The sequence below is a fragment of the Scaptodrosophila lebanonensis genome, unplaced genomic scaffold (assembly GCF_003285725.1).
Source record: "Scaptodrosophila lebanonensis strain 11010-0011.00,11010-0021.00 unplaced genomic scaffold, SlebRS2 tig00000043-arrow-pilon, whole genome shotgun sequence".
Classification (NCBI taxonomy): domain Eukaryota; kingdom Metazoa; phylum Arthropoda; class Insecta; order Diptera; family Drosophilidae; genus Scaptodrosophila; species Scaptodrosophila lebanonensis.
Genome location: NW_022060545.1, coordinates 1,985,731 through 1,995,024, shown reverse-complemented (window position 1 = coordinate 1,995,024; position 9,294 = coordinate 1,985,731). Strand labels below are relative to the sequence as shown.

Genomic DNA, 9,294 nt, shown 5'->3' with positions numbered 1-9,294 from the left:
TGGATTCCCTCTGACCTTTTCTTCACTGAGCTCAAAGACGGTTTCGTTACCCAAATAATTGAAATTCCAAGAGGTCTGCTCGCAACATTAAATTAAACATTACGAATTAAACATTAGCATTAAATGACAAAATGTGTTCTACTTCAAAGGTTAGTAGTTAAGCAGGTCAGCTAACCAAATGGCTGACCCACTGCCCGCCTGCCTGCGATTCTAAATGACAGCCAATGGGTCTTGGGGTTCAGGAAAGTTTAATTAGATCTGCATACCGAATGATGCATGATGGGTGCCCCAAATAGGTTAACGAACCGTTTGCACATGGAAACCAAGGCAGTGCGTATAGTTTCTTGAAAAGATGCGCTTGTTGGCGCTCTCGGCCTGCCTTTGCCTCACAGCTGCAGCGAATTGGACAAACTTTATGCCTCGCTCCCCCCTAGAGGACTATCGGGATAGTCTCAGGCTGTTGCTCCAGAAACTTCTGTGGACGGCGCATGTGAAGAGCTGCTTTGCAATCATCACCGATGATCTACACTTTGCAATATACGAACGCTCCCTCTTCGAAGCTGCGAGCCGCCATCCACTGCCCTACTATATGGTCCAGCTCGAGGACTCCGAGGACTTGCTGCAGCCACCAGATGGGATTGAGAGCGTACTGCGCGCCATAAAGGCCTACGATTGTGACTTGCATGTGATGACCTTCCTGAATGGCGGTCAGTTGAAGCGCCTTCTCCGCTTTGTCTACGACAGCAGGTCCTTGAACACTCACCGTAAGTTTATCCTGCTGTATGATGAACGTCTCTTCGACGAGGATATGCTGCACATATGGAGTGCCTTGGTCGACAGTGTGTTCCTTCAACGCAACACTGACAATAGGTGAGGGAGTCCATTTAGAGGGTATAGCCGTAGCATTAGAGCAGCATTGCGTAGTTTCAGCCTATCGACAATTGCCTATCCGGGTATTCTGAGTGGATTCTTGGTGATCAAGCAGTTGGGTAATTGGGAGACCGGAAGAAGCATCGACAGCAAACGTCTATTCAAGAACAAAAGGGACAACCTAAATGGTAGGTAAGTAATGGTAAGATATAATATGAAACCAACAAATTTCAACTAATTATGAAAAGGGACAACTAAGATATACCTATAGTTGGTTGTTGTATATTGTTTTTGTTATTATTTTTTATGGCAGTTAATTATTATTACTACTATAATAAACACTAGTAAATATATACATATTGGTTCTTACTCTAATACTTGTAGTCCCTAATGGGAACTCTAGAATTTAAGTTAAAATGATCTTCGTTTTTCGCAAACCTATTCTAATACTACTAACTTATAAAATTGTTTTAAAAAAGAAATTATAATTAACAAGTAATTATTGTATATCGTTTCAAGGTAACAAATTATTTGAGAAATTAATAGAGGTCTATTATGAATGAATATTATGAAGTGTTTCAAAACTTACCGCGATAACAAACCAATAGGAATTTTTACCATGCATTTTAAACCATATAATGGCTTTTATTATATTTTTTAAAAATAGGTGATTGTTTATTTAAGAATTCGTAGAAAACTGTTTTCTCAATTCATTTTTATATAAACAAAAGTGTGAACTTAAATAAAATTTTTTTTGTAATTTGTTTTCCATAAATTTCGACCCCAAAAGCGAATTAAGTTTAAAACATTCGATACCTATAATATACCATTTATAGGTATACTATACGGTATATAAATATTTATTGAAACTGACACAAAATTTGTGTTAAAATACACAATTTTTTATTACATTTCCGGATAGACTTGTTTAGTTACAATTTTTATAAGGCTATATAGGGATGTCTCAATTATATTTGGATAATTAAGTTTAGAGAAACATAGAGCAGAAATTGCTTGAGTTACTTACAAGAAGATGCCTAGAAAGAACTAATAGATGAAAGATGATCTCCTCTTCTTATTGTTGGAATTAATTGTATTTACTTCGATCAAATTTGAATTTGTTATTTTAAGGAGCTCAGCTGCCCGTCGCCATTATGGAACATGTGCCAATGGTGCAGTTGGTAGCTGCCACCAGTAGTTACCAGGGTGTGGAAATCGAAATCATGACCGCCTTGGCCAAAGCCCTTAATTTTCAGCCAATGTACTATCAGCTGAATGAGACCGATTTCACCGATTCGGCGGAGAATGGAACCCGTGCGATCGTAATTGGTGAAGTGGTAAGTGTTCGTAGGGAGGCCCATTGAAGTAACTTTTATAATGTTTTGTTTATCCTTCTAAGGCCAATCATAATGCACGATTCGCAATTGGTGATCTGCATTTGTTTCTGACATATTTAGATTACATTGAGCTCAGCTATCCGCACAATTTTGAATGTTTGACATTTCTGACTCCGGAATCTTCGACCGACACCTCGTGGGAGACCTTCACACTACCCTTCAGCGCTGAGATGTGGGCAGGCGTAATGCTCTCCCTCTTTGTCGTAGGCACTATCTTTTATATCATCTCCTACCTCCATTCCTCAATCATGGACCCTGAGGAATCCACAAAGGCAGCTACAACTTTTTTCGGCTGCCTTCGAAAGCGTCGGAAGTCCTTCTTCGATGAACGCCAATTCCGAAGCGTGAGTTTTCGCATCGCTTTGACCCGTCGCCGATCTAAGCTGGTTATGCCACGCGATATCTTCGATAACTATGCCAGCTGCATTCTGCTAACCTATAGCATGTTGTTGTATGTGTCTTTGCCCCGCATGCCCTACAATTGGCCGCTGCGCGTACTCACCGGTTGGTACTGGCTATACTGCCTCTTGCTGGTGGCAATATATCGGGCAAGCTTTACAGCCATTTTGGCCAATCCAGTGGCGAGGTAAGAGAGCTTGATGTACTGTTTTGCCATAAACTACTTGCATATATCTCAAGCAGAGTTAAAATTTGACCCCCAATTGGGGAAAATCATTGTTCCTTATCTGATTGGTTCCAAATTAGGTTTGTATACTTTAAAAAATAAATAATGTTTTTGGGAAATTAGACCATTTGCGCACGATAGAGGGCGCCAGTGTCAACTTAAATATGTTATTGTTTTTGTAGGGAAGATAAACTTTTTCCATTCTAAGTGAGATGCCTCTAGACTAAACAAAAATTCTTCTAGAAATATTAATGCTGCCACTACTTTTTTGACATTCGTATAAAATAGGCACTAACAGGTGGTTTTTAGAAATTTTACCCGAAAATGGGGTAAGAGGTGATTGTAGAAACTTATGCTCTTTGCCAATTAAGTAACATACAAAATAATAAAATGGTTTACGAAGCTGACACAGTTATCATTATATTTCTAGCACTAATCAATAAACAAATGTTCATATTTTATTATTTTGAAACCAAAACTTGTTAACTTATCATTATTAATTTATTTATTTTTTACACTATTTGCTATTATTTAGATGTATTTAGTTTAGTAAAGAATATCGTATCTTTAGGGTTACTATCGACACTCTGCAAGAGCTGTTAGCTTATCATTTAAATTTTGTACACTCCTTGCTATTATTTATATCGAGTCTAATAAAGAATATCGTATCTTTAGGGTTACTATCGACACTCTGCAGGATCTTGTAAATGCCCGCATACCACCCACCACGGGAGCGGCTGAGAACAAAAACTTTTTCCTGAATTCCAGCGACGAAATCGCTCAAAAATTGGGCGATAAAATGGAGATAGTGGAACTTAGTGCTGATCTGGTGAGCAAATCCTTTCAACGTTACAACTCAAAGTCTTTATAGGTATTCATTCAATAGACCGCTCGCATTGAAAGAGGTCAGTGCGCGTACTACGACAACGAATATTTTTTGCGCTACATGCGTGTGGGAGACGAGGAACGGGGTGTGGGCTTCACAGCTCTGCACATAATGCGTGAATGCGTCGTCTATATGCCTGTAGTATTGGGTATGGAGAAGAACTCGGCCCTGAAGCCACACGTTGACAACTACATAATGCGTTTGAGTGAGGGTGGTGGGTGAAAGTGTGGATCCTAATCCATAATCCTAATAGTTCTTAGATGTTTGCTTTCAATTCGCAGGTCTCATTTCCAAGTGGCTGAGGGACAGCATTAATCGTTTACCTGCCGAGGAGGAAGCACCTCAGGAGGCTCTAATGAATCTACACAAGTTCTGGAGTTCGTTTGGCGCCCTAGCCATCGGATACTTTCTTGCCTGTTGCGCAATATTTGCAGAACGTTGGCATTTCAAGAAAGTGGTGATGAAACATCCCATGTATGATGCTTACAATCCCAGCTTGTATTACAATTTTAAGCGTCGATATCCAGATTTATAGATACTAAGATTTACATATTTTCCAATATGTAAAGCTATTTGTTTTCAAAAATTACAATACGCACGAAACATAAGTGTCTAAATAAATTTAAAAAGTTAAAAAGTTTATTAACGGCCTATATTAGTTTGTATTTAAAGCATGTATTGTCATCTTCTATTCCAAAATGGGTATTTCCTGTTATAATTTTATCGAATAATATATATATTTATGATGAGAACTAGATGGAAAATTTGAGGTAGCCTTCAGAGTAACTGTGAATACACAACCATACCAATTTTCATGAAATGGTAGAAACCAGATGGTGCTTATGGAATAGGAATCATGAAAAAATGGTTGAATAATTAGATTTTGAAAAATGGAATGCTGGAACAACATTTTCGGAAATAAAGCTCAATATATGACTTGCTAAAATTGTGTTCAGTATTTTTAAAAAACTGCAAAGTTGAATTTTTAAGTTTAAATGGTTTTAAAAACAATGCTTTTAAAGAATTGACAACTAGCCTATTTGAATTAAAAGTTAAAAAACCTGCCAATACCAACCAACCAAACTCATATAAGGAATCTTATGGAATCTTAAGTGGAACCAATCTTGTCGGCCAGTACTAATCCTATAGACTGAAATTTAAAGAAATAAATATGGAAAATATGTTTCTTGACAACCATTGACGAACATCAGCGAAGCAAGAATCTTTCAATAGATGGCGCGCTCATCTATTCCTAACTGTGTAGAGGGTATAAATGTAGGGTAGAGAGTATAAATGATTCGTGAAAAACTTCTCTCTCGTTCTCATGGTACCATGGAAATATTAACAATTAATAATCGCAGTACAATCACAAGTTGTACCCAAAAAAAATGACAATTTGCAATCACAATTTCATGCTGCCTGTCTTACGATCAAAGATTGTAGACTTCAGATTGCAATCACAATCATAGAAAATTGAAGGAAAAACTGAGAGATGATTGTGTAGAAATTTGTAATAGTCATTGATTGTCATGTTCATTGGATCTGATTGCAGTCACTGATTTTGATTGCCGGCAGTGATTGTAATTCGAACGATGTTGTCGATATCGGGCCATCGTGTTTTCCCCCTTCTGTTTATACGTGCCAGATAAATCTAACACATTTTAAATTAGTTTTCAGAGCAATACAGAATGCTGAGAGTGGAAGGAGAAAGGAAATGTTAATTTGATATAATTAGGACTTTAAATGTCACTGAGTATTTATGCATTATACTGATTCTGATATATATTTTTTCAGAGAACTCATCTGCTTGTTATTTCAATTATTTATAATGTGAGAGTGCAAGTGGTAAGCTATCTTTATCGTACTTATTATGTAAATATTTAAGTGGTATGACTTCTTAAAATCATGCAGCACTTAAGAGAGAACTCAGCTACGAGTATTCATATGTACATATATATGTATGTATGTATACAGATTGATGGACAAGCGTATAAGTTTTTACCAAAATGTAGACGCCTGAGGGCATGTTGCCCATATCTTCATATCTCATCATGCCGCCTTAAGTGGCCTCAAGTGGAAGGAAAGCAACGTGGTGAGTCAATTCCACATATAACTCGCACATCACAACAAGAGTTGTGCATTTGTTCCATCACTTTCTGTAAATAATAAGTTCCATTGTTTATGGAGCGTTGCAAAATAAACAATATTTGTTTATGGCCATTGCTTAGACAATCACATATTCGCAGGCCAAAGCCAAAGCCACAACCACAACAAAAACAAATCAAAGAGATGCTAAATATGCTTAAATGTGTATAGTCGTTAATAATAACGACCTTTGCTTGTTGGCCCAAACAGAAAAAAAGCCTAGGAATTCTAAAGAAATTATTGAATTAAAATCCATGCCAACGAAATCCCCGAACAATGCGGGCCCAAGGCAGCTCCCACTGTTATCCGAAAGGTAGCCAAACCAGAAACATTAAACAATCATTGCTGTTGGCCCATAAAAAGCAAAAACAACGTTGAATTTTAATAAAAGTAAATAAAAAGCATTTGGCTGGCTGATTCCTCTGCCACTTTTCAAATTAGATTATTTCGTTATTTTTGGCCACAGGGCCGCCTCAACAGATTAGGCTTACACGGAATAGCACCTAATTGGAGCAGCTCATGAATATGTTTTAGCATCTGTTGGTAATTAGGGGAAAACATACAGAAATTCTTGAAGTCAAATCCATCGACTTGCAATCAAATTTAAAGTTGAAAAAACATGCTGATGAATTTTCATGTATTTTAGTAGATATAGTATTTCGTTTTTCCATTTCCTTTTTGGACTGAGTAGTTTTTGAGCTTTAAAGCTATCCGATAACTAAAAAATAGATTTCTAAAAATCCTAGACTTTACCATATTTGATACAATAGAACCAGTTTATAACAAGTTCTAGGATACTTTGCATACAATTTTTATTTGTTACAGATAATCAAATATTTTGCTGCACTGCTGCAACTATTTCTAAAACCCAAAACAAGGAATTTTTAATGTGCATTTTAAGCTGCTTATTCGTCTTTGCGTCTGTCTGTTCGACAGTATGAACGCAATAAACTCAGAAAGTATTAAAGTTATCACACTTCATAGTATACAGGTTTGCCAGTATTCCCAAAATGCAGGCAATTCTATTAAAATTACATACATAATTTAAATCAAATTATTGTGTCCGCCCTCCTCTGCGATTCTCATACCAAGTACCTAAGTGATGGCAAATCGAGATTTAAATTCTGAAATTTCTAATAAATTAAATTAAATAAAAATAAATTGTGAAATTTCTGATAATTTAAAATAAATTGTGAAATTTCTGATAAATTAAATTAAATAAAAATATTGTGGCCACCCTCCTCTGCGATTCTCATACCAAGTACCTAAGTGATGGCTAATCGAGATTTAAATTCTGAAATTTCTAATAAATTAAATTAAATAAAAATAAATTGTGAAATTTCTGGTAAATTAAAATAAATTGTGAAATTTCTGATAAATTAAATTAAATTTAAAAAATTTTGTGGCCGCCATTCTCTGCGATTCTCATACCAAGTACCTAAGTGATGGCAAATTGAGATTTAAAGTGTGAAATTTGTGACAAATTAAAATAAATAAAAATAAATTGTGAAATTTCAGATAAATTAAATTAAATTGAAAATTATTGTGGCCGCCATTCTCTGCGATTCTTATACCAAGTAGCAAATCGAGATTAAAGGGCGAAATTTCATATATCGCTATAACTTCTTGTTAAGACTTTAGCTTCTCCACTTTCTTTTAATTCTAATCAAATTAAATTTAATGTTTCTTTCAGTTCAATTCTTCTCAAATAATTATGTTCGCGGAGCTTATATTGAATAATGATTGCTTTAAACTCCATAACTTTTAATTTTAAAGAACGCTCGCCTTTGTTGTTGACTGAAAGAAAGCAATGCGTTAAAAAATAAACATATTCATAAATATTTTGTATTCATTCTTATCTAAACAATAATAATTTTGCAAATTATTTATTAAGCATTTGGTGAGAGAAAAATGTTCGTGTTGATATTATTTATTATACTTTTGCATTGGGTTGTTTGTGTTTTTTCAAGCTTGTAATGAATATTTATGGCCAATTCATTTGTTTGTTTAAATTTTCATTTAATTTAATTGGTTGTGCTTTATTTTGTTTAGAATTGTTTTGAAAGCTTGTTGCTAGGTGCTCGTCCCGCTCCGTCTGTGTAACTTCCTCGGCCATCCGAATCGACCACAGCCCACAAATTCTGGTTTTGTTTATATTCCAGCATTGCACAAATTTTTAATTGGCGTTTCCGCCACGCCACATCTAAACCCACCACCCCCCCCCCCCCCACTCCCACCCCCTCATCTTACGCTACAGCATCCACGACATGTTAATGTTGCTTATAAACTTGTTGCTGACTTTGAATACCCTTTCTTAGAGTATAATGACTGATGCCAGATGTTAGAGAGTGGAGGAATTATTATCTTCCATATACAAAAAAATAGGTTAAAATTTTTGGATAATCGCTGATAGTGGTTCCACCTCATTTAACAGATTTTTGGACTCAACAAATAGAAACTATGAGAAACCATAATATATTTAAATGATAGTAGTGTTGAAATTAAAAGAAACATCCTTAAAGTAGAATATATGTACTGCTTCCACTTTCGAAGGAATTGCTTGAAATCAATTTCACTTTATTCTCCAAATTGTGCAACATAAGAACCTTCAATCTATCGTAGAATGAAACTAACCCTCCATATAAGAACTAGAATGAAGTTCCATACATTCACTAAGTTCGTAAATATTTGAGCTTGAATTTTATCGACTTCAAAAACGGGAACAAAAGCAAGCCCTTTAAAAATTTGAAAGAGTATTTGGAGCTCCGTACTTTAAAGATCGCGGTTTTCTTGTTTTGTAGTGTAATTAAAATTTAAATGTTGTTTATCTGATACACCACATTTTACGCATTTCAGTTTTGTTTTGTTTACTCTTTCAAAACCGATATTACACACAAATTCGCTCACATATCCATATGTACATATAGTATTTGGAGCTTTACTCTATGTTGAAATTTACGAAATAATTAGAAGTGCATCATAAAAATAAGTATTATGCAAAATTAGATCAAATATTTAAAGAAATTAAAGTCTAATCTTGCGATATTTCGAAAATTAAACTATTGATACACATAATATTGAAAGAAAAATTCGAATAGCAGATAAAATAGATAGATGGAAAATAAAGCCTTATTGGTCTATAAGGAACAGAACAGTCTAGACGAACTAGAATGACAGAGGAGCCTCCCAGACTTTAAAGCTAGAATACGATGGCAAAGGTGGAAATCGCTTCGCGACCGAATCAATGTAGTGTACATAAAATTGGTATCATTAAATTCAGCCCTGTTGAGATGTGAACATCTCAAGATCTGCGACTGTCGATATACGTTCAGAAAATTATCTCTTCAATAAATAAATATTCAACACTAAAC

The 9,294-nt window shown here is 35.3% G+C and overlaps 1 protein-coding gene across 1 annotated transcript; it reads left to right on the top strand.

Moving 5' to 3' along the window:
• The first annotated feature begins 352 nt into the window (after positions 1 to 352).
• Positions 353 to 4,313, top strand: LOC115622230. The gene is made up of 7 exons (XM_030516127.1): positions 353 to 870; positions 925 to 1,058; positions 2,002 to 2,207; positions 2,270 to 2,853; positions 3,568 to 3,721; positions 3,779 to 3,992; positions 4,060 to 4,313. The coding sequence occupies exons 1-7, from the start codon at positions 353 to 355 to the stop codon at positions 4,311 to 4,313; spliced, it is 2,064 nt and encodes a 687-aa protein (XP_030371987.1).
• The last annotated feature ends 4,981 nt before the right edge of the window (positions 4,314 to 9,294 follow it).

What these genes read in the sequence shown, in the direction of transcription:
- LOC115622230 (XM_030516127.1), top strand. Translation starts at nt 353, where the DNA reads ATGCGCTTGTTGGCGCTCTCGGCCTGCCTTTGCCTCACAGCTGCAGCG. An exon ending in TGGAACTTAGTGCTGATCTG is followed by an intron (nt 3,722 to 3,778) that starts GTGAGCAAATCC and finishes TTCATTCAATAG; the next exon opens with ACCGCTCGCATTGAAAGAGG. An exon ending in AATGCGTTTGAGTGAGGGTG is followed by an intron (nt 3,993 to 4,059) that starts GTGGGTGAAAGT and finishes TTCAATTCGCAG; the next exon opens with GTCTCATTTCCAAGTGGCTG.